General features: G+C 36.5%; 1 protein-coding gene and 1 pseudogene across 1 annotated transcript; both read left to right on the forward strand.

The window, feature by feature from the left end:
* Positions 1–14,613: 14,613 nt before the first annotated feature.
* On the forward strand, positions 14,614–16,364 carry LOC132607752 (uncharacterized). The gene is made up of 3 exons (XM_060321835.1): positions 14,614–15,314; positions 15,441–15,685; positions 15,871–16,364. The coding sequence occupies exons 1-3, from the start codon at positions 14,614–14,616 to the stop codon at positions 16,362–16,364; spliced, it is 1,440 nt and encodes a 479-aa protein (XP_060177818.1).
* Positions 16,365–23,815: 7,451 nt separating this feature from the next.
* Positions 23,816–26,734, forward strand: LOC132607753 (DNA-directed RNA polymerase subunit beta-like; annotated as a pseudogene).
* The last annotated feature ends 375 nt before the right edge of the window (positions 26,735–27,109 follow it).

Genomic DNA, 27,109 nt, shown 5'->3' on the forward strand with positions numbered 1-27,109 from the left:
TGATTCCACCATGCCTAAATGGTCGGGCATGTTATCGCTAAGGCGGGCTGCTATGTTTACACCGAGCCTAGAGGGGCGGGCATGATCACCACTAGTGGGCGGCATATGATGATTACCCGGACACGGGTTAACGATGAGGATTATGATGTGATTATATATGTGATGGGATGATATATGTACCATGATTATATAAATATACAATATGTGTACGAAATGTATTTGCCTATGAAACCCATGCAGGTTATATCTTTCTCTTATAGCTAATGATCCTTCTATTATATTTATTTCATTCATGTCTTACATACTTAGTACAATGTTCGTACTGATGTCTATTTTCTTTGGACGCTGTGTTCATGCCCACAGGTAGACAGAGAGGCGAGCTTGATCCCGACTCGTAGGAGCTGATAGCTGATTGAAAGCACTCCTTTGTTCCGGAGGTGCTTGATTATTCTTTTGTGTACATTTGTATATGTTGGGCACGACGGGGTCCTGTCCCGTCCTTATGTCTAGTACTCCAGTAGAGGCTCGTATATACGCAGTGTGGGTTATATGGTCTCACGAGATTGCTACTATGCATAAATGTTATTTTGATGGCCGAAAGGCTTATGTATATATATAAAGAATTTATGTTTTCAAAATGAAAGAAGATTTTCTTATAATTTGGGTATGAAATTTATAAGGGAACGTTGAATGAGTATAATGAGTAATAGAACGAGCGGTGCTCGGTGGTTAGCCCCGGGTACCCGTCGCGGCCCCTAGCTGGGTCGTGACAGTTGGTGTCATTTCGATGTCATCCCCAAATCTAAAAACCATCCTATCTCTATCCCAGAATCCGTTCTCCTCCGGGGACATTTGGCCCCACCAAATCCGCAGTAACTTAGGTGTAGTTAGGACCATATCAAAACTCAAATTGATCGACATCTACAAAACAGAAACTAAAGTTAATTCCTTCCCCCCCCCCCCCCCCCCCCCACACACACACACACTAGGCAATGGTTTCATTCATAGGCACATTTAAACTCATAAGACCGTGTTTTTCGGGTCATAGACCGTGTTGACCCCTAATTTTCACCTCATAAGACGCGTATTTTAATTTGCAAAATCCCCAAGTCCAAGACGGAATAAGGATGCACCCTTAAAAATCAAAATTTCAAAAATCCCAAAAAAATTACAAAATTGATGTTTGAATTACTATTTAGTGAAAACCGACGATTATGAGAAATGACGTGTTATTTACTTTACAAGCATGTTTTCAAATTAAGACTAATATCCCGCTCCGTCTAATCCGGGAAAAGTGCTAATTAAAAGGCGACGTACGAATTACGCCTCATTTAAGCACATTTTTACGTATTTGATATTAATCGAAACTATGTCAATATTGGGCTTGTTTTAAAGCTCGTACTTTAAAACTACGTATTATAAATTTTGTTTTTGTCAAACATTATTTTATGAGGGAGTTTTTAACTAATACGTGATTTTAAAAGTGTGTGTTTTATTTTAAAAAGGAGTATATTGTTTTAAAAAGGGGGTTTATTTCAATTAAGGGAGGGTTTAATATTACCCCCTCCCTCCATTTATTTTTTAACGCGTCATTTGTCTTTTAATCTAAAATATTATTTCTCTTTCTCATTGAGAGCAACCGATGGCGGCTAGGGTTTAACCTTGGTGGCGCCATAGCTAACCACCGTGTAACCACCATATTTCCCTTGCTTTAGCTAGTTTCAGGTATTTCCCCACCCCCTTTTGTGGTCTGGGATGCCATGGGCGAGCCATTAAGGCTTTAGACATTTTGTGCTACCACACCACCCCAAAAGGAGGTGTGTGGTGAATTGCTCGAAGGTTGTGATCCCTCTCTTCGTACTGTGTTGGTTACATGTATGCCTTGGTTGAGATTCTAACGGTCCTATTTTTTTGTTTGTTGTTACGATTTGTTGTTTTGTGTGTGTTGGCATTCGATTCTCCATCTGGTACGTACGATTTGATTTTGTGTTTTTATTCCTAGTACTATTTTTGCGAGAATTACGGGATTTGGGTACATTTGGGTACGATTTGCTGTAATTTTCTTTGTCCTTTACCGTTTTGAATTTGATTTTGTGATAAGGTTTTGGAATTGAGGGGGAAATTCTGTTTTAAGAGACATAGAACTTTCGATTTTCGTCCCTAGGGTTCAATTTCAATACTATAAATAGAATAGAGCTATGACATTTTTAGGGGGGAATTTTCCAATTTTGACGGCTAGGGTTCTGGTTCTTCACACTGATTTGCCTTAAACTTTACTGTTATTACACTTATACTACCATTATAATACATAAATACTACAATATATTACCATACTATAAAAAATACTACTCGAAAATACTATATTGTACTCTAAAAATCAAGAACAAAGGACTGTTTAAAAGATTTGAGTGCTGGTGTTGAAGATTAGTGATCCAATTCCTCCATTTTGATCTTTAACTTGCCCTACAAAAAGGTAATATCCTACCCTAGTGCATTTTATCTTTTTTTTAGCTTATTCATGTGTGTTTATGTTCATTTGATTGTTTAAAATGCATTTTTGTTATTACTTGATGCACTTGTGGTATTGAAACTGTTGAAATATGCTCTGGACATTGTGAGTTTGTTATATTGAGGTTTAGATGGATACTTGACTCATATTGTTGTTGCTTGATCTTAAGATTAGATGGAAAATAGGTGTGATATTCGTTTTAGTCTGCAGATTACTGTTACATTAGCCATATATTTTCAGATTTTGTATGTCATGTTGGTGTTGTTTGAACTTGTTACTGTTTTATAGAAATTTTGTAATTTTTTTATCTTATTTTAGTTATTTAAGGATCATTAGGCAGTCTGAGGATCTTGTTATGAGATTTGAAAGTTTGAAGTGCTGTTGTTTGTTGTGTTATATGATTTAAAATCCAACATGTGATTTAGAACTAGCAACAACTTTAAAATTGGCTTTACTGTGATAAAATTGGGTTTCTTGTGTGATTTCTGTTGGTTTCAAAACTGTTTAAGTCTAAAACTTGAAGGAAGAATAGGTGTCACTGTTCTTCTGTGTTGTTTGTCTAATTTGGATTGATAGGTTTCAAAACTTGAAATTGTTGGCTCATACTAATGTCACATGAACTTTGAAATGATTTCCTTTAAAACTCATCGATTATGGTTGGCTTTAGTGAAACAATCTTCCTTAAAATGACTTGTAAAATGTGTTTATGGGATCCTTAAATGAGTTTTGAAAATCAAGTATCTTGTTTGGTGTCTTATGAGTCTTAAACTTGTGTTTCTAGTCTCTTTTAAAACTGTGTGGTTGTAAAAATTCAAAGATAAAGACTAGTGATTTATGGGATTATTTCTGCCTTGTATGAATATTGTCTTGTCTTTCCTTGGTCCTGTTAAGTGTCCTTTAAAAGTTTGAGTTGGTTTTGGACTTGGCTTGTGGATTTTGAAACTTGTTTGAGATTCTGAAAACTACTAGTGGAGTATGTGGTCTTTTAAAATGAGAACCTGAGTGTAAAAGATTGTTTTAGAAGGTCTATGTCACTTGTTGTTTGTCTTATTGATTTCTGAGAGTTTAAGTGTCATTTTGAACCTTTTATATGTTGCCAATGCCTATTCTGTTAAGCTGATTAAAACAGTTAGAAGTTTAGGGAGAAGCTTAATTTCTTGTTTTAAAACTAAGTATAGTAGGTCTAAATTAGTACTTTTGAAATTGTTTTGTGTTATTTGTGGAATTTGTTTCTCCTTTTACTTGTACATGTCAAGAATGCTCTATAATCTCTTGCTTTTGTGACTTGTGTCCTCTGGATTTGAGTTTTGGGTCACAGTTCTGGGAACTTTCATCACCTAGAGTTTAAATGTATAGGAGAGTTAAAACTAAACCAAAAAATGTTTAAAAAGGACTAAGTGTAGGACCTGTTTTGTTTGATTGATCCTATGACTTGTGTACTTTATCCTCCATTCCCTGCTTGTTTGAACTATGCCATACCTGCACCATTTAGATCCTTTTCTGACTCTATGAATATGATTGTGATTATCCCAATAGAACTTCTTCTATTGTGACTTGTTATGTTAAAACCTGACCTAAACTTGCACCTAGGATAGCATCATGTGCCCCTGAATCCTTATACTTAAACTGGATAGGCTAAAATTGCTCAGTGTTGTCACTTGAAAGCTCCCTTGTTGAAACCTGACCTATGCTCACACCTAGGAATAGTATCATGGACCATTTGGATCCTTTTTTACTTGTAGAACTTGTCTTGATTGTCTCTAATTGGAATTTCCTTTGTTTGAAACCTGCATTGATCATTTTGATCCACACTTATGTCCTTAGTCCATTTGTGTCATCCTAAGAATAAAAAATTGAGATTAGATCTCCATCTTAGACCTTTTTGCTAGTATCTTTATAAGACCTATTGTTGCTAGACCATTTGTATGACCTGTATTGAACCTTGACTAGTAAAACTGAGAACTTGGAACTATTTTGAACTTGTAACTTGCATCATTTGACATCTTGGTCATGTTTTGAGCTAAACTGGTTTCCTGTACTTGTAATCTTATTTCTGTGACCTTTTGTTTGGTAATCAAAGACTAAAAAATGAACATGACATTAGTTTAACTTGTTGATTAGTTTAAGAACAGACTTCTGAACTACCTTAATCCACTCACTTGGATCATTGGCTCTTGATTTCTTAAAACTAGAAACTAGTATATTGCTCATGCCTTGTCTTGACTGTGTCTTTGGCTTGGTTTGACACTCCCTTACCCCCTATCCTTTCACTACCTTGCTACTACTTGCCCTGGTCACTTTGAATTCCCACCTTGGTTCTTTATCTATGGTGTTGTTTTCTCTATGCTACTTAACCCCTTAAGCCTTGCCCTGCCTTACTTGTTGACTTGTAAACTGAAACCTCCTACACATTACCTTGCTTGCTTTGCAACTGGATATCTTCCTAGACTTTGTTGTCATTCTGGGATTAGCTTTTGTGACTAGATTTGAGTTTGATTAGGCCATTATGGTTCACCTAGTTGTTCTTGATAGTTGTTTGATTCTGTCATAGCTTTGAAAGTCCTAGCTTTGTTAAAATTGATTAGAAAATGTAAGTTATAGTACCCTTAAAATGAGACATTTGAGATCTGTACTTGTATTGATTTCTAGGATCTGAGATGACTAAAAGATACTGATATACACTAGTGTTATAGAGGGTATACAATCTTTGTTTTGCTCTCTATATGTATATATAGTAAGTATATTGTGTATACTTGGGCTTTGACACTTAGTTTAATCCAGAGAATATCTTTGCTTGGACCATTCCTAGGCCATCTGGGCCTGAACACTTCATTCATTATGGACTTCCTTTATTGATCGATTCTGATTAGCTTTATTTTGATATCTGGGCTTGGCCCAACAGTGATGTCATTAATTTTTGGCTATGTAATAATTGTATTCAATTTAAATTATTGTATTTAGTTTAATTTATGGATGTATTCTAATGTCATGTACACCCTTTATCTCTTTGTCCATCCAAAACCTTGGGCCCACTAACGTATCTAGATCGAGTCTACCCACCTTGGAGCAAAAATGGAGCATACGTATTTGGATTGGATGTCACCCGAATGCATACCTTCTTATTGGGCTTGGTCGGCCCAATTCCTCACCTTTTATTTATGCATTTAAATTCTTATTTGCATATTTATTCATAAATTGGAACCCCTAAAGATTATCCTACATTTAAAGTCACCAAAACTTGCTTTTAATACTATGCAAAAAACCAATTTTTGAAACTTTAATATAACTTGTGACTTTAAAAGATGAAAACAGGCTAATTTGGTATGATTTGGACAAAAAATGAACAATTTCATAAATCTTAGGACTAATATGGACATTTCTGAAATTTGAGGACTGATATTGAGAACCTGTGGACTATTAATCACTTATGGACTGATTTGGATCAAATTGAGACTTTTTCGGGACTAAATTGGACATTGTATAAACTTATGACCATTTAAAATCTAAAAGGCTAATTTAAACTAAAAATGATTAAAGGTACTAAAACGTAAAAATACGATTAACATACCGATAATTTTAGTATGCCTTAAAAAAACATTTTTGAAGATCTATTTTCTATACTTAGTAAAAAAAAACCTATTTTAAAACTTTTTGGGTGGGCTTATGTGCCTAGGTGTTCCAGTCCGAAACCCAAAATGCTCAATTTTGGGCAAAACTTTACCACTTTTATTTCTTGAAAGTGTTGTATTTTTGCATGAATGACTAACCTTTTATTGCGGGAATCTAAAACAAAAGCAGTTTTTATCAATAACAATTTATATTCACAAGGCATACAATTAGAACCCGTAGGTCAACTATATTTATGGATCCTTAATATCAAGGTGCCTAACACCTTCCTCGGGCAATCACTAGAACCCTTACCCAAACTTTGGTACAGATTGATTTCTTTTAAAACTTAACCGCTTAAATGAACCCTTTCGAACTGGTTTTCCTAACTTACCTATAAGTTATGTGGCGACTCTAAAAAATAATGTCCATTTAGAGTACCATCCACGTAGAAGTATATTTTTTCCATTTTACCGGTACGATTGACAACCGTACTTCCCCGGGACACTTTTCTTTTTAAATGAGGCAACTGCAAATACGAATCGGAAAAAATATGACCCGCTACAGACCGTACTTGACATAGGGTAGTCTCCCTATTGGGTTTGGATACGTCTAAAATATCCAAACCACCCAGTCTACTTCTCATTTAGATTTGGCTTAGCTTTAACTTAGGCATATGCAAGAGTGGGTTTTTCGAATTGACCTTAGATCCGAGCGGACTACTTGGGGTGAACCGTTGTTGGCCGTTGGGTGACCGCACACCAACTTAACGATCAACGTGTTCCAAAGAAGGGGCGTTTCGATTTTTTAGTGAAGGCAAGACCGCGATCCCGCATGTCCCTTTTGAAACCTTGTTTTTTACCAGGAGTGGCGGAGTTTATGATATGAAATGAATGACAGTTATATTTGCGGAATTTAAACACATACACAAATAAGTACAGTTAAAAATCACATTATATTGAAACCCTTATGGTTAGAACCTATGAAATCCCCAGTAGAGTCGCCATCTGTTACGGTTTGCTTTTACGCGGGTAAGGCATAAAAGTTACTACGAGGTTGTTGGTGCTCTAATTGGATTTTAGTCTTTTTAGAATCACCACCTAATTTATTAAAAAAAAAATTAGGAAAAGCAGGTAAAATATTTTTCAAGCAAGAGAGAAATCTTTTGGTACCAAAGTTCGAGGTAAGGGTTCTGGTGATCCCCTAGGGAAGGTTTTATGCACCCTGGTATTAAAGATCTGTAGAATACAGTTGACCTACGAGCTTCAATGTGTGACTAATGTATTTATTTGTTTATAGGTGCTTTAATTTTCCGCAAAAAATGTCATTTATATTCATATCATAACTTCAAGGAAACAATTTGGCAAAAAATCTGCTTTATAAAAGGGGTTTTTGGGTTTTTAAAATCCACGTAAGTATTCAACTCAGTTTATTGCCGGACTAGGACACACTCGGGATTTCTCCCGAGTAGAGTCGCTCCTATTCTGGTCCTAATAAGATGATTTTAGTTCTTACGAGTTTTTATGCTTTATAAGAAAATATATGGAGTATTCTCCTATATTTATAAATATATAGATATATGTAAAAAAAGAAAATCTTATTAAGTCCAAATTTTATCCCTTTGAAGCCCATAAGATCCAACCGTATTCGAAACCCCAAAGTCCGTCATACCTCAATTTTGGTCCAAGTGTGTTTCCCCTTATTTTCAGTTCATTTGTTTTTGGGCTTCTTGGCCCAAATCAATCACCATTTCATCAGATTTTGCTAAGTTCAGAACCCATTTCCGGCCGTAAGAATATGCGAGTCTCTTATTTCTTAGCAAATAAAGTCCAGATTAAAACGGCTATTTTGAGTTTTGCAAAAGGATTTATTACAGCCTCATTTAAATCTCAAGAGAATATCATGGTTTGCCTTTTTCAAATCACGGAAGATAGCCCAAAATTTACACTTAGCCTTTTTGTTTTTTTGAAGAATCATTAGACATTGCTGCCCTTTTTACTCAACCAAAATCCCATTTTTTCCACTTTTTAACACTAGCCGTGTCATTAAACCAATTTAAAAAAACATTTAGAATCAAAGCTAAGTTTTGACTTCTCACGCAAAAGTTGATTATAATCCCAGTTTTGGAAAAAACGTTTAGTGACCTCTTACAATACTAAACGTTGATCTCCTAAATTCTACACATGTATAGGGGTTTCAATATATTTTTCATGAGTATTTACATACATATATGATATACAACTGAAATTAAAAGAGAGGAAATTAAGCTGGTGGGCCTACCAAACCCACCAGCCTCCATTTTTACCCATGGATGGGCCTTTATGATATTAACTTCCCTTTCCGCTTTTCCCATGTACTCGATCAAGAAAGGGTATTGGGCCCTTGGCCCAAGTGGTTTATGCAATAGAAATCGCCCAAAATAATGATATTTCAAGCAAGCAAAAAGTAGGGAGATATGGATTAGTACATGTTAGACTGTGGCTTGACCGAAAAAAAAAAACTTATATAATAAATGCATATAAGGCATGTAACTCTAAAATATACATCATTCGATGAAATAGAAATTCAACTAGACATATGTGCCCATATAGACTGAAAACAGCAAAAAGATAGGCCCAGAATGGCAAATAACTACAGCCTTCAAATTCTAAAGCCCATTAAACAGTACAGAAATAAGCCCAACATCAAAAATTCCATAGCATCATTTTCTTGACTAAAAATAGACAATACCACACAAACAAATATACACGACCATCAGCCAATATACCATGGATATACACACCCATGGAGAGACTAAAATAGCCCAAAAAGGAAAGCTTTCACCGTCTTGTTCCTGATGCCATACAAGATCCAAGGGGTTTCCAGGAACCCAGGCACGATAGACATCAGTGAAGGCTTAAGCTTAATCCTCAAGTGCTATTTTGCCTCTCTATTTATGTGTTAAACTCATGGTGTATAAGAGAGGGAGTGTTCAAATATTTTTGTATACAAAGCTTACAAACGAAAACTAGTTATACTTATCCACCCACATAGTATACAATCATATAATTAATTAGGCTAACATGACATAAAGGTCTAGCCCAAACACAGGTGGCCCAACTGAACCAAATTTTAAAAGAGATGAAAAGAAAAATGAAGGCCCAAATTCCAGTCATAAAAGAGAGCATCAGAGGCAAGCAACTGGAAGCCCAGTATGTTAAGACCAGCAAAAGACCAAGCCCAACTGAGTATTGATTGAAGCAAGATAAAAATTCATAAGTCATATAGGTGATATTCCTCACTTATAACAAATATACAGATCCTGGTATACCAGAGGCATACCAACTGTGTATACCAGGTATACTGGCCATATCCCTAGCTCAAAGCCCAAGTATAAATGGCACATAGCAGGTAGAGGTAAGATTTTCAGGGGGTTGTTACTTAATTCTCATATAACAAACCAAACCAGCATATACCCAACATTCCACAGAAAAAAAAGCCCATATTTCCAACTTGTAGTTACTGTTTAGGCAGACAAGACTTCCTTAATAGGACACAGTTTTTACCTCCCTAGAATATAACATAAAGTAATCAAGGGACATTCTATACCCTTTACCATAAATCAAATATTGATCTTCAAAACAGGCTTCACTTACACTTACTTTAGACATAACAACAAACCACAAAGAAAAGTATGATTAAATGATTTGCCCGAGATTCATGTATAGGACTCGTTTACCTTAATAGCTTCTAAACAGATAGACTAGTGACCAAATAATACCACATGAACTCATGAGCAGTTCAAGCACATAGACTTGTACAAAAATGGAACCAACTTATTTTATGGGCTCAAATAATTAGGCAGTTCATGAGGACAGATTTTGAGCTTTCAAAGAGCCATATTTTTCTTATCTTTAAAATCACACAGAGATATAGACAGCCAAGAGGATAAAGATGGGGAGAAGTGCTCTTTTCTAACAGTGCTTCACAAAGACTCCAGTTTAGAAAGAATACATGAAGACTGGACAACAAACAGAACTGAAGCAAGCAGTTGTAACATACTTTTCACCAAACCATAAAAGAAGGGAAAGGGGGGGGGGGGGGGGGACCAAAAAGAACAGGAATATGTTTAAGAGGGTAATATGCAGAGACAGATAGGTTGTCCATGTCAATAAACAGACTTCTAAAAGAATCATGCTTAGAGCAGGTTGTCACCACCAAAGTGATCAACTTAACTGCACCTCACAGAAGGTACCTCTGACTAGGAAAATTAAGCTAGACTAATTGTATTAAAACATCATCAAACAGGTTGAACTAACACATAAACAGGCTCAATCAAGACAAATTAAACCAAACTTCCTGCAACTAATGTACTTAAAAAAATGTAAGAGCTTATTTTCTTGTAACACTTTTAGCACAATTCACACATATACATCTAATTCCCCCAAGCTTGCAAATTAAAGCTTAAAGAACACACTTATCATATAATCAAACCTAAGCCTTCTACACTTAAAAACTTATGAAAAAAAAAACTTAATTAGATATCAAACCTACTCTGAATGTGTTAAATATTTCCTAAACTCAACTATTGAGCACAAGATCCTATTAGAGTTTATCCTATTATACATCCTTCCAGTTGACAAATTTTCAGTTTAAAAAGAAACTCCAATTAGATAAAGACATGATACATTTTATTAAACCAACTGTCCATTAGTAACCAAAACCTTAACTAGTCACATGATGAATCATAATCCCTTACTCCATCCTATATAATTTATTAACTATGTGTACTACTACTATTGTTCATTTAACAAGAAACAGTCTTCACTAATGAGTCAAAAATACCAAACTGAGTTTAATAGGAGAGACATCATTACTGTGCTCTCAATAACACAGGAGTCAAGTCGTTAAGCATAATGAAAGGTGCAGCCTAAATGAAATTTAAATTAAATGCACATTAAACAAAAGCTAAGTAGACATTAAATACATGACTGAACAAGAAAATAGAAAAACATAACTGGACATGACTCAACTTACACATATAAGCCTAATTCAAACTAAAAATAACAACATAACTATACTAGCAGTTTCAACACACATATAACAAACAGACAAATTCTAGAAAATGAAAGAGAGGTTTACCTTTTGCAAGTGCAGCCTTATATCAAGATCGAACTTGGAGATTTTTTCTCCTCCAAACCCCAAAAACTTAGCCACAAAACCTAGCAAAACAAGCGAGAACAATTTTTTAAAAAAATTTTACTTGACTCAGAAAATCTAAAGATCTCAAATATTTTCTTTGAAAACTTTAAGTATTTCGAGTCTTGTGAGTATATTTGAATTTCAATATGCTCAAACTTGTTCAAATAATGAAAAATAGGGTCCTTTAAATGGGAATCCCTAAAACTTCAAAACCCTAGTTTAACCGATGTGGGATAACTCACCATAGATGGGATTTCCTCCTCATATCCCCACATTGTAGGGTCGATATTATATGAAAAAACAAACGAAGGGTCAGATCTCAACCCAACAAAATCAATCAACATGGTCCACTTTGAACCAATGAGATTTGCGAATTCAAATCCTAATACAACGAAAAAAAGAAAATTCAGAGTTTTTTATCATTAATTTGAACAAAAGCAAAAGAAAAGAAACTTACACCCTGTTTGGGTTGAGTTTGGTGAAAACGGAGGAAACATTAATTGCTTTTCCCTTCTTTGCCTTACAAGGCCTGTACAAGATTGCCCACATCTGCATTTTTGCTATCAGAGGCAACGATGACAAGGAGAGAGGAGGTTACATCGAGTATTATGTAACTCTAAAAAAATCTCTCTAGAAACCCTAGCTTCCCATGCAAAACCCTAAATCATAAACCGATGCCACCGACTAAATGGCCATCGTGGCTACTAGTCAGCCACCTCTGTTGGATGGCTAGACTTCTGCTACACCTACCCCAACCATTGACAATCCCTGCAATGACCCGACAATTCATAAACTAGACTTTAGAAAAATCTTTCAACCTACAAACCCTAACTCCATGCAAAACCCCATGTCAAGTATTCATGTAAAGAAAGTAGATTATCGTAACGGTGTTCCTGTGCTTCGTTGGACACAAAAGGAGGCGGATCATATGGAATCTCTGGAGGATTTGAAGCATGCAGTCGTTGGAAAATTCTCATATGGATAGCCATCATTGGAGGAACTCAGGACACTTATGCCAGAGCAATGCGGGATGAAAGGAAAGTGCCAAATCTGATTGTTTCGTGATAAACATGTCCTTATTTGATTATCAACAAAGGAGGATTTTGTTAATCTATGTTCGAAGGGTGTGTACTACTTGCAGTCAAGCGATGGTTATTCTTATCAAATGAGGCCTTTGATTTATGACTCTAAGTTTAAAGTTGATGAAGAGACATCAAAGGTTATATCTTGGATATCTTTTCCTTATCTGTTACCTACGTTCTTTGTGAAGGAAGCTTTGTTTTCTCTAGCTTCTGTTGTTGGGATACCTTTACAAGTGGATTTGGCTACTATAAATCGCACAAGGCCAAGTTGTGCGAGAGTTAAAGTTTTCATGGACTTATTAGCATATCTCCCTAGTTATGTCGATATGGAGATAGAGGATGAGGAAACTAAGGAGTTTAGAGTTGATAAAGTGAAGATTCAATACGATTACCTCCCAAAGTATTGTAAAGAATGTAGGTTACAAGGCCACAATGAGAGTGAATGTTGGAAACTCCACCCTGAATTAGTAGCCTTTTATGAGGATGATGAGAAAGTAGCACCTGATGCTGCAGGAAAAAGCAAGGAAGTGATGGTCAAGGAGGATGTTCAGGCTCCTCAGCCTCAGAAGAAACCGTTTCATCATAATCGAAGGAGGTTTAATGCTAGGATGCTATCCAGTGGAAAGATTCTTGGCAATCCTGGAAATTGGAATATTATTAAAGACAATAGAGATCTTAATAGTCCTAAGCAGGATAATGTATCTTGAGAGGTGTTAGAGGTGAATACAAAAGCGAATAAGGATTCAATGGTGATAGTTCAAAACAAGTTTGATGTGTTACAAGATCAGAGTCTAGCAAATGATAATGATGGAAACAATAGTGAGTTCAATGGTGAAGATTATGAACTTAAAAATGCTACTGTCCCTCAAGATCAGGAGTTGATTAGTTCTGATGAGCAAAATAAACAAGATGCTGTGATTAGCACTTCTCATGGTCAACAGTTGATTACTCTACCAAATGCTCCAGTAGTTGGAACAACTGACAAGAAGGAGCATGAAGTGGGGCTAGTTGAATCAAACTCAGTTCCTGATCATGCAATAAGTATGGAGAAAACTGCAAGTCTTGTAGTGCCTAACCTTTACAAGCCATCAGACATGGTGGAGGATCAAGTTACTTCAAATCAGAGTGATCCTAAACAGATTGAGAAGCTGGAGAAACTTGGAGAGATGTATAAGGTGGAGGATGTTGACATAAGCTCAGTAGAGGTTCATGGTAGTAAAGAAATTGACAACACACAAGCCTCTCCTACAAATATGTCATCATCTAAAGGGAAGTCAGAAGTCCCTAAGAGGGTGGATGACAATATGAATTAAGAGAAGACTGAAACTAATTGTCATATGGAAGAAGCAGTTTTTAACATAGACTGTAAGTCAAGGGAAGATTCAGACAGTCACTAGGTAGATGCAGCTGAAATATTTCAGGAAAAATGAGAAGGAGGAATTTGTGGTTGATTTGGATGATACTTGTCCAAACAACTTGCAGATTGTTAGATCTTACCCTCCTGAAAGAAGTTATTATTCCCAGGAAGGAAATTTGGCCCTGGCTATTGTCCCTGAAAGTAAGGAAGTTCAGCCACTGAATTTAGGTAAAAAGCTATCTCTTAACAAAACTTTGCATGATGTTGTTTCTCATAATCTGCAAGATGAGAAGGAAAATAAGGTCCTGGACAATCTAATGAAAAACGATGCTGATAGTACACCTAAAGAAATGATTCTTCAAAAGGTCTGTAAAGAAGCAGGAATTTCTCCAAAAACACAAGGTAAAAGGGCAAAAAAGGGGAAGAAACAAGGTGTCTCAGATGGTCAACAAGCAGTAAGGATCATGCCAAAAAGGGGTAGCTTAAGGAAGTCTTCTAAATGATTATTAAATCTCTTTTTTGGAATATCAGATCAGTGAATTCTCAACAAGCTTTCCATAGAGTTCAAATGTTACATAGATATCATAAATTTTGCTTGGTGGCTCTGATGGAACCTTTTTCAACATCAAAGACAGATTCAGAAGTATAGAAGGAAACTTGGTATGCCTTATGCCAATTTCAATTGTAATGGTAAAATCTAGTTCTTTGTTCAAGACAAAGTGGATGTAGAAGTACTTCTGGATACTGAACAATCTATTACTATTAAATTGTTCTTCCAAGATCTAAATAAAGCAATGGTGGTTTCAATGGTTTATGCTAAATGTAATGAAGGGGATAGATTGTAGTTGTGGGATGATATATATGGTGTGGCTAGTAACATGGCATTCCCTTGGCTGATTGGTGGTGATTTCAATGTCATTTTAAATGAAAAGGAAAAAATAGGAGGTTTGCCAGTTTCCCCACAAGAGTATGAAGATTTTGCATTCTGCATGAATTCTTGTGAATTGCATGAGATTCCTTTTAAAGGGAGTACTTTCACATGGTGGAATGGTAGGGCTGATAATGAATGTATTTTTAAGAGGCTGGATAGAATGTTGCATAATGAGCTATTTCAAGACTGGTTTGGACATTTAGAGGTGGAACATTTGTCTAGAACAGGATCTGATCATGCTCTATTACTTTTAACTTGTGGGGATCAGGTGCAGAACTATTTTAAGCCATTCAGATTTCTTATATTCTGGGTGGAACATGAATCCTTTCTAGACCTTGTTAGACATCAGTGGGAAGAAGAATTATCTGAAGATGTGTTCCTATCATTTAAACTCAAGCTGAAGAAGGTGAAAATTGCTTTATGTAAGTGGAGTAAGGAGACATTTGGAGATATCTTCAAGCAACTAGTTATCAGAGAGGATATAGTCAAAATTAAAGAACACCTGTTTGAGGAGGATCCTTCAGAAGAGAATAGAATGGTGATGCAAAGGGCTCAAGATGAACTTAAACTACACTTGCATTATGAAGAAGAATTTTTGAGACAAAAAGCTGGAACTGACTGTTTCTTAGAAGGTGATAAAAATACAAGGTTTTTTCATAGTTTGGTCGAAGGTAGGAGGAATAGAATCCAAGTCAAGAGAATTCAAAATGCTGATGGTGTGTAGTTAGAGGAAGCTGACAAAGTTGCTGATGAGGCTGTTTCATTCTATCATAGGCAGTTTTCTCAAGAAGATCAGATTGAAGAATCTCCTATTCTTAATCATGTTCCTGAAATGATTAAGGAGGAGGATAATGTATTGCTTACAGACCAACCTACTATGGAAGAAGTGAAGAAAGCTGTTTTTGAATTATCAGGTGACAGTGCTTGTGGACTAGATGGTTTTTCTGGGATATTTTATCAGAAGTGTTGGGAAGTGATCAAAATTGATGTGGGTAATGTAGTTAAAGCCTTCTTTGAGGGTCAGACCCTTCCTAAGTCAATTACTCACACCAACTTAGTACTGTTGCCAAAGAAAAATGTGGTGGAAACATTTTCTGATATGAGGCCTATAAGCCTCATCAACTTCATTAATTAGGTTATCTCTAGAGTGGTGCATGAAGGCTTGATAGACTGTTACTAGCTGTGATATCTTCTAACCAATCAGGATTTGTCAAGGGCATAAATATTATTGAGAATGTATTGTTGACACAGGAAATTATTACAGACATAAGGAAGAGAGGGAAGCCTGCTAATGTTGTTATTAAGTTGGATATGGCAAAAGCATATGACAGAGTTTCATGTCTATATCTCTGTAAGGTAATGAAGAAAATGGGATTTTCTGAGGTATTCATTGATTTAATATGGAGACTATTGGCAAATAACTGGTATTCTGTGCTGTTGAGTGGCCATGCTCATGGTTTCTTTCATTCAACCAGAGGAGTTAAGCAGGGAGACCCCATCTCTCCTTCTTTATTCATCATTTCTGCAGAAGTACTCTCAAGAGCATTGAACTCTTTATTTGATCAGTCAGCTTTTACAGGCTATGGGATGCCAAAGTGGAGTTCTACATTAAACCACCTTGCTTATACAGATGATACCATCATATTATCATCTGCAGAGAGTAATTCCTTGCTGCTGATCATGGACACTCTTCAATAGTATCAAAGAATATCTGGACAATTGATAAATGAGAGGAAAAGTTTTTTCTATATGTCCAACAAGGTATCAAATCAGTTGATTCAACAGGAGGAAGCAGTAACAGGATTTCTGAGAGGTCAATTCCCTTTTACATATCTTGGTTGTCCAATTACTTATGCAAGGAAGAAAAAAGTTGATTATATTGATCTGTTGAAGAAAGTCAAGGACAAGTTGCAAACTTCGAAAGGGAAAATGTTGTCTTATGGTGGAAAAGCAATATTAAGCACCAGTGTTCTCCAAAGCATTCTAATCCATATACTATCTGCTATCAGACCACCAAAATTTGTTATAAAAGAGCTGCATAAGATCTTTGCAAAGTTCGTTTGGAATAACAAGGAAGAAGGGAGAAACAGACACTAGTCATCATGGCTTAATATGTGCTTACCTAAACATGAAGGAGGGTTGGGGTTCAAGGCCATTTTTGATATGTCAAAAGCTTTATATGCTAAATTTTGATGGAAGTTGTCACGACCCAGCTAGGGGCCGCGACGGGTACCCGGGGCTAACCACCGAGCACCGCTCGCTCTGTCGCTCATTTTACTCATTTAATGTTTTTTTTATCATCTTTATGCTCATAGCGGCGGAAAATCATATTTCGTATGAAAACATAAAATACTTTCATGTACATGTACCCTTAGGCTATCAAAATAATATAGATATGTATATAATAGTGATCGTGAGACCATCTAACCCGCATTGCGTATCTACGAGCCTCTACTGGAGTGCTGAACATAGGGACTGGACAAGACTCCGTCGTGCCCAAAAAAAATACATATACATGGCTATATATACAAAAAAGAATAATCATAAGCACCTCCGGGACAATGGAGGGCTCCCAATCAGCTGACAGCTACTACAGATCTGGATCGAGCTCTCCTACCTGTCTACCTGTGGGCATGAACACAACGTCCAAAGAAAATGGACGTCAGTACAAATATTGTATTGAGTATGAGAGGCATAAACAATGAAGTAAGACATATAAAGAAGATACTCATATGAAACATCAGAATCTAACTGCCAAGTATAAGGAAACAAATCATGTTGTCTTACTCATGCTCATCATCATATCATATCATTTATGCATCATGTATAAACTGCTCGTCCATATCGGATCGGTGTGATAATCATAACATGAGCCTGCGTCCAGGCCTCCCGCGTCCGGGGTAACATCTCATACCGCCCACTAGTGGTGTCTGGCCATGGTGTATCATATAGCTGCCCGCCTTGGCAGTGACTGCCCGGCCAAATAGGCGCGGTGTAATAGTAATATCATCATATGCTCATCACAATATGCTTAGATTATCATAATACATACATAAGGCTCAAGATCAACCATACTCTATCGGGGTGACGTAAGGTCGTGATCCCCCGATTGCATTATGGAACAATCATTGACATCCTGCCTCACCTCGAAGGAATTAGCATATGAGGTGAGTGTAAGTGATAAATAACGTCATTAGACTTTCTATACTTTAACTCATTACCTTGCGTAGCTAACTATAGACATAGGCTCGTGGATAAGAAGGTAGTTACACTATAGGATTCATGCCATTAGAAATAAGGGACTAGCCTCACGTACCTTTCTCGTTTAAGCAATCTAGCGTTCGTTTATTCTCCTTCAATGTCACGCATCTACCTTCAAAACAGGATTCGTACTAACATTAGTTAATCAATTATAAGAACGCACTACTATTCCTAGAGAAAATTGGGAAGTACTTCCTTTGTTTATACTACTTTTCCCATATTTCATATCAACATCCAACACCCACAACAACAATTACAATATAGCAATCAACAATCGTCATTCATATACAATGACCATGATCCACCATTCCTCTTCATTTTTCCCACATTTATGGTTTTGGGTTCGCTATCGTATTTTCTCATGTATCACACTTATCTCATGGTCTACATGTCATTTATAATGTATTCATACTCACAACACACTAACATTCATGATTCAATTCAACTACCATTCACGCATGGCACTATTCACTCATTTTTGACCCATTTGCTATGCTTTTCTACAATTAGGGTATCTTACCCTTCAAATACCTTAAAGAACATGAAATGGTCATGAAACTTACCTTAGATGATGGTTGAACAAGCTTTGAATGGATTTACTCCTCTAGCACCAAAACCCTACTTCACTCCTTTTAGGTTTTCTTGAGAAGGATGAACTTTAGTGTGATTCTCACACTTGATTTCGTGGGTCTCATGTAATTGATCACCAATCTCCCTTGAGTTCTTGTAATTGAAGAGTAGAGAGTATTCTAGGAGTTTCTAGAGAGAAATATCACGAATATGAAATGATTTGAATGAGCTTGGGTCTCTTTTTAATGACTTAAAATCTATTCCGGAATGAACAGTGACTGAGGTGTATAGTGGTCGTAAACCCACTTTACGGGCCGTATTCTGGTTTACGGTCCGTCCTTCGTGACCGTATTTAAGCATATCAAAACCAGAAAGGCATGCTAGAGATCATGGCAATTTACGACTCAGTTTACGGGTCGTATTTCGATTTACGGTCCGTATTCCAAGTCGTTTTTAACCATTTGACAGAAAGTTGAAATTTTTGAAAGGTTTGAGGACGATAGCAGTTTACGGTCCATAAATCACTTTACGGGCTGTATTCCACTTTACGACCAACTGGGTCAAAGTGCAAACCTATAACTTTTCATTGTACGTTCGCGGAGAAATTTTCGAGGTGTAACAGAAGTTTAGAACTTCTAGCTCTCTCTAGGCTAACTACATGTGGAATAAGTATTGTAAGAAGCAGATCCCTCAGTTAGTACAATGGAAAGGGGGGGGGGGGGTCTCAGGTTGGAAGATGATGCTGGAGGCAAGCGACAGTACTGAGCAAGAAATATGGTGGGAACCTAAGATTGGGAGTTCTAATGTGTGGTTTGATAACTGGACTAAACTAGGTGCTCTTAACTTTGTGGCTCCTCATAGCTGGCCAGTTAATGATCAGGTTGAAGATGTGGCTGAATTAATGTCAAATGGCACCTGGAATGTCCAAAAACTCCTGCAGTTATTCCCTGAAGATACTGTGCAGCACATAATGCAGGAAATTGACATTAAGCATGCATCTAATGAATGGGATACACCATGGTGGATGATGACTAACTCAAGAAAGTTTACTGTAGCCAATGCATGGGAGTTACAGAGACAAAGAGCCAATGTAACAGTGCCTTTTTATAACATGTGGATCAAGGGTGTGCCATTCAAGATTTCGTTCTTTTTATGGAGACTTTAGAAGTTTAAAGTGACAGTAGATGAGGTGGTGGCAAACATTGGCATTGCTATAGTTTCTAAATGTTGCTGCTGTAATTCTGCCCAGCCTGAATCCATTAATCATTTATTTCTCTGTGGAGATTTTGCTGCAAAAGTTTTGAGTGTCTTTAATGCAGCAGCTGGATTGACTATGAATTGTGTTCAAGTTAAACATGCTATCAGAAGCTGGTGGGAGGGAAAATGTCATTATAAGCTGAAACTTGTTTTTAAAGCTGTTCCTGCTTTTGTTGTTTGTCAAATATGGAAATGGAGAAAAAATCAATTACATGAAGGCACCATGACTTTTAATAGGGTGATATATGATATCAATCTCAACATATACTTGTTATGCAAGGTGTTGTTCCCTGGGCTGAATGTTCCAAAAAGGTGGCATCACATTGTGCAGTTTTTTGAAGAGTATAAACCTACAATTGTTTATAAAGTGATAAGGTGGATGAGACCTGCAGCTGGATGATTTAAGTGTAATACTGATGGAGCTGCTAAAGGTAATCTAAGGCCAAGTTCTATTGCTTCCTGCATCAGGAATGAGGAGGGAGATTTGGTCTATGTTGCATCTATGAAGTTACAGGATGGATCAAATTTGGTAGCAAAAGCTGAGGCTATTAGAATGGGGTTGAGATATTGCTTAGATAAACAATTATTCCCACTGATTATAGAGACGGACTCAATGGCAATGAAGATGATCCTTGCTGCGAAATGGAAAATCCAATGGGGTATTTCAATGGTGGTGGAGGACATTCGAAGAATGAGAAGAGATCAGATGGTGACTGTGGTGCACATACACTTCAATAGTTTCCATGTTTTTTTTAACTAACATGGTTTTTGATTTTGTAGGTACAATTCACTTCAATAGTTTCCATGAGTTACCAAGTCAAGCTAGAAGGATATTGAACATAGAAAAGGCTGGCATTCCAAATTTTAGAATAAGAACAATACAAGGTAGAGCTCCAGACTGAAGATCAGGCATACAAAAGAGCCATTTCCAATATGCAGATTGAAGTATGGACTGATGCAGCATCTGTGTTAGGGTGGCATTAGTGTGTTCATCATGCTCATTCCTTAATATGCATGTTACAACATTCCATGATATGCTTCATGCTTGTTTGGTAATGGTACAAGTTTGAGAGTAGCCTGGATCATATACAGCAGAGGATGCCCACAGATGAATACAACTACATTCAAGACTGCCTGAAGAATGATTCACATGATTTGAAATGTTCCATCTGTGAGACTTTGAAGGTGTGATAGATGTTATCAAGTCAAGGCCCTTGGATTATTAGTTGTTACTAATCAAAGACAAGGAGAGGTGGAGCCTTACGGCGCTAGGGTTTCCTTAGAGGAAACCCTCTCTCTTAATGGTCATTTGGCCAGAGATAGGAGAGAAAGAGGGAACCTCCCCTTTTGTTCACGAAGTGGGCCAGGTCAACCCCTTAATGGGTTGGGCCCGACCGAATTAGAAAAAGGCCTGATCTATTAATGTGTATACATGATATACACACATGTATATGTATACATGTGTGTATATTAATGTATACACATATATGGTGAGGGCAATTTGTAAATTTAATAAGCGGCCAAATTGAATTAATGTCCATTAATTGGACATTTTCAAAATAAGCCTCCATTTAAACTAATTCGTCAAATTAAAGAGAAATAATAATAAATAATAGGTTTTTGTCAAAGACCTTAATTAAATTTGGCTAGTTGCCATAATTTGCTAATAATTAATTATTTTAATTACAGCCACTTAATGGCAATTTTCAAAATAAATTACAATTAAAACTCAATTAAATATGATAAAAATCCAATATATTGATCAAATAAGAATTTAGGGGTGAAAGTGGCTAATTTACTTACTCAAATAGATTTCTTGAATTAAACAGAGTAAAATACTTTGCAAATTTCTATTTAAATAATTTAGACAGTTAAGTGAATAATCATGGAAAATTATCCTCTCTTCTTGGCTAATTTAACAAAGTGTAATAATTGTAAAAAATACTTAAATTAATTTATAATATTATGCAAATTATCTTATCAAACAAAATTGCAAAAATGTAGCCTCAATAAATTTAGAAAATTATTTTGACTTTCTAAAAATATATTTACCTCTGTTTAATATTTCAAGGACTCTGGATAATTAAAACAAATTATGGGAGGTCAAAAATTAGGTGTCAACATATATAAGGCACATATGACAGGGGGTGACGATGTGGCTTATGTTGTGGCAGTTCATGTGTATATAAGTTACATTTGACAGGGGTGACGATGTAGCCTATGTGTGATAGCATATATGTAAGTAAGGCACATTTGACAGTGGGTGACGATGTAGCTGATATTGTGATTGTGCTAGTGATTTGATGTGGCATTCCGGAGCGAGTGATATGTGGACACCGTGGGTTCCCCATGGGTTGTGCTACCGGGACGTCGATACTTCTGTCCGGAGTATATGTGTACACTGCATTGCTTTGCATTGGCATTCTTACATCATTGCATTACATTGCATCTTGGTTTACATTATGATGATTGGGTGTTGTACTTGTGCTGATTGATTTCGGATCAGATATTTATTGAGACTTGGCATACTTGGGTTTAGATGCTTTAACCTAGGTGATGACGGATACTTGTTTCTGGTTGTGTTTGACTTATACTTGTTGATTTATCTGTCTATCCTGTTTTATTGTCTGAATTATGTTAGCTATACTTAGTCGGCCGATGATACCTACCAGTGCTGTTGTTTTGTACTGATCTGCACTTGCGACATTCTTTTCTGAATGCAGAGTTCCAGGTTGGGTCTGCTTCCATCTCCCGTGGCTGATAGTCGCATTCAGTACATCTTCGAGTTTTCAGGGTGAGCACGAGACGTCCACTGCCTTGAAGACTCCTCTTATTATGTCTTACTTTTCCCATTCTGAGACATAGACAGATTTATGTATTATTATATTCCAAACTTGTATATTTTTCATTAGATGCTCTTGTATGGATTAGACTAGACCCTGGGGGTATTTCCTTATTCCGTACTATTTCTATTATAATATTGTTAGACATACGTGATTATTCTTTTCCTCTTAAATTGATTTATTTATTTATGTCTTTACTTTTATTGGGTTGAGGGCTTGCTTACCCAGGTGGAAAAGGTAAGTACTCGCACGGCTTAGCCAAATTGGGTCGTGACATGAAGAATGAACCAATAGTGGTATTTTTTGATAAATAGGAAATTAAAAATGCCCGGGGTGAAATAAGGGAATATCTACAATACCTGGATTTAATCAGATAGAATTTGAAGGATTTTGTAGGTTCGTTGATCAAGGTCTGACGAAAGAACCTTCTGAGTTTCCAAAAATTGAAGATACAGATCAAGAAATTGCATTGCAATTATTTGTGCAAACATATCAATTGGTCGAACCCTTGATAAAGGAAAGAGATGTTCTGCAGGAACACTCACATATTCTTCTGAATTATATGTATCCGCGGGATTAATTTGGAAAAATAGTAGGGATATGCAAGAACAAACAATTTTTATCTGAAACATTCCTCTAATGAATTCCCTGGGAACTTCTATAGTCAATGGAATATATCGAATTGTGATCAATCAAATATTGTAAAGTCCCGATATTTATTACCGATCAGAATTGGACCATAATAGAATTCCGGTCTATACCGACACCATAATATCAGATTGGGGAGGAAGATCATAATTAGAAATTGATAGAAACGCAAGGATATGGGATCGTGTAAGTAGGAAACAAAAAAATATCTATTCTAGTTCTATCATCAGCTATGAGTTTGAATCTAAGAGAAATTATAGAGAATGTTTGCTATCCTGATTTTTTTTTGTCTTTTATGAGTGATAAGGAGAGAAAACAATTGGGTCAAAAGAAAATGCCATTTTGGAGTTTTCTGAACAATTTGCTTGTGTAGGCGGCGATTCGGTATTTTCTGAATCCTTATGTACGGAATTACAAAAGAAATTATTTCAACAAAGATATGAATTAGGAAGGATTGGTTACCGAAATATGAACCGAAGACTTAACCTTGTTATACTCTAGAACAATACATTTTTGTTACCACGAGACATATTGGCAACCGCTGATCATTTGATTGGGCTGAAATTTGGAATGGGTGCACTTGACGATATGAATCTTCTGAAAAATAAACGTATTCGTTCTGCAGCAGATCTTTTACAAGATCAATTCGAATTGGCTCTGGTTCATTTAGAAAATGTGGTTCGGGGGACTATATGTGGAGCAATTCAACATAAATTGATACCTACACCTCAGAATTTGGTAACCTCAACTCTATTAACAACTACTTATGAATCCTTTTTCGGTTTACACCCAATATCTCAAGTTTTGGATCGAACTAGTCCATTGACACAAATAGTTCATGGGAGAAAATTAAGTTATTTGGGCCCTGGAGGACTGACAGGGCTCACTGCTAGTTTTCGGATACGAGATATCCATCCTAGTCACTATGGACGTATTTGCCAAATTAACACATCTGGAGGAATCAATGTTGGACTTATTGGATCCTTAGCAATTCATGCGAGGATTGGTCATTGGGGATCTCTAGAAAGCCCTTTTTATGAAATTTCTAAGAGGTCAACCGGGGTACAGATGCTCTAGTTATCACCAGGTAGAGATGATTACTATATGGTAGCGGCAGGAAATTCTTTAGCCTTAAATCGGGATATTCAGGAAGAACAGGTTGTTCCAGCTCGATACCGTTAAGAATTCTTGACTATTGCATGGGAACAGGTTCATCTTCGAAGTATTTTTCCTTTTCATTATTTTTCTATTGGAGCTTCCCTCATTCCTTTTATCAAACATAATGATGTGAATCGAGCTTTAATGAGTTCTAATATGCAACGTCAAGCAATTCCTCTTTCTCGCTCCGAGACATGCATTGTTGGAACTGGGTTGGAACGACAAGCAGCTCTAGATTCGGGGGCTCTTGCTATAGCCGAAACGAGGGAAGAGTCGTTTATACCAATACTGACAAGATTCTTTTAGCAGGTGATGGAGATATTCTAAGCATTCCATTAGTTATATATTAACCTTCCAATAAAAATACTTGTATGCATCAAAAACTCCAGGTTTCTAGGGGTAAATGCATTAAAAAGGGACAAATTTTAGCGGGTGGTGCTGCTACAGTTGGTGGTGAACTTGCTATGGGGAAAAACGTATTAGTAACTTATATGCCGTGGGAGGGTTACAATTCTGAGGATGCAGTACTTATTAGCGAGTGTTTGGTATATGAAGATATTTATACTTCTTTTCACATACAGAAATATGAAATTCAGACTCATGTGACAAGCCAAGGCCCTGAAAAAGTAACTAATGAAATACCGCATTTAGAAGCCCATTTACTCCACAATTTAGAAAAAAATGAAATTGTGATGCTGGGATCTTGGGTAGAGACATGTGATATTTTAGTCGGTAAATTAACTCCCCAAGTCGTGAAAGAATTTTCGTATGCCCCGGAAGATAGATTGTTACGAGCTATACTTGGTATTCAGGTATCTACTTCAAAAGAAACTTGTCTAAAATTACCTATAGGCGCCAGGGCCGGGTTATTGATGTGAGGTGGATCCAGAAAAGGGGTGGTTCTAGTTATAATCCCGAAACGATTCATGTATATATTTCACAGAAACGTGAAATCAAAGTAAGCGATAAAGTAGCTGGAAGACAAGGAAATAAAGGTATCATTTCCAAAATTTTGCCTAGACAAGATATGCCTTATTTATAAGGTGGAATAACCGTTGATGTGGTCTTGAACCCATTAGGAGTATCTTCATGAATGAATGTAGGAATGATTGTTGAATGTTCACTAGGGTTAGCAAGGAGTCTGCTAGACAGACATTATCGAATAACACTTTTGATGAGGGATAGGAACAAGAAGCTTCGAGAAAACTAGTGTTTTCTGAATTATATGAAGCCAGTAAGCAAACAACGAATCCGTGGGTATTTAAACCCGAATATCCAGGGAAAAGCAGAATATTTGATGGAAGGATGGGGAATCCTTTTGAACAACCCTTTATAATAGGAAAGTCTTATATCTTGAAATTAATTCATCAAATTGATGATAAAATCCATAGGCGTTCCAGTGGACATTATGCTCTTGTTACACAACAACCCCTTAGAGGAAGAGCCAAACAGGGCAGGACAACATATAGGAGAAATGGAGGTTTGGGCTCTAGAAGAGTTTGGGGTTGCTCATATTTTACAAGAGATGCTTACTTATAAATCGGATCATATTAGAGCTCGCTAGGAAGTACTTCGTACTACGATTATTGGGGGAACAATACCTAATCCCGAAGATGCTCCAAAATCTTTTCGATTGCTCGTTCGAGAACTATGATCTTTAGCTCTGGAACTGAATCATTTCCTTGTATCTGAGAAGAACTTCCAGATTAATAGGAAGAAAGCTTAATCGGAATGAATAATAATTTTTCTGCTATGATCGATCGATATAAACATCAACAACTCTGAATTGGATCAATTTCTCCTCAACAAATAAGTGCTTGGGCCACTAAAATCCTGTCTAATAGAGAGATAGTTGGAGAGATAACAAAACCCTATACTTTTCATTACAAAATTAATAAACCGGAAAAAGATGGATTATTTTGTGAAAGAATTTTTGGTCCTATAAAAAGCGGAATTTGTGCTTGTGGAAATTATCGAGTAATCGGAGATGAAAAAGATGACCCAAAATTTTGTGAAGAATGCAGAGTCGAATTTGTTGATTCTCGGATGTTTGATTCTCCGATATGAAGTATCAAATAGGCTATATCAAACTCGCATGCCCAGTAACCCATGTGTGGTATTTAAAACGTCTTCCTAGTTATATTGCAAATCTTTTAGACAAACCTCGTAAAGAAATCGAAGGCCTAGTACTCTGCGATGTGTGATTTGATCAAAATTCTAATTTTACAGACTCGAAAGGAGAAACTGTCATCCCAGTCAATCCAATTGGGATGCCCTGGACCTGACATGTCACTTGGAAAGAGCAACATGAAGCTCAAAATTAGGGTGTAGTCAATACTCCAAAATAAAAAGGGAACTGATCTATGGTCTATTTCGTAACAAATCAAATAAAGAGGAATTTCTATTTGTACCTCGTAAAAAAAGCTTTTTATTTTGTGGGATGAACCATTTCCTTTCTTTTCGTGGAAAGAAATTATGTTCAAGTAAGCAAATATGTCATGGTTCCAGGAGTCTATCTATCATGTATAGACTTTTAAGGCCATGGTGGCCTAACCATCGAGGTGAAGTCAGGACCTAAAAGATCGAATGAAACAATATATAGACAAGTAATCCCTTATGGGTTCCCAGGTATTCCTTTAGTTATTAAGAGTTAAGGGATTTATCATTCAAAGGAAAGTAGCCTACTCAAGAATTTTCTATTTTATT

The sequence above is a fragment of the Lycium barbarum genome, chromosome 8, assembly GCF_019175385.1.
Source record: "Lycium barbarum isolate Lr01 chromosome 8, ASM1917538v2, whole genome shotgun sequence".
In the NCBI taxonomy this organism is placed as follows: Eukaryota; Viridiplantae; Streptophyta; class Magnoliopsida; order Solanales; family Solanaceae; genus Lycium; species Lycium barbarum.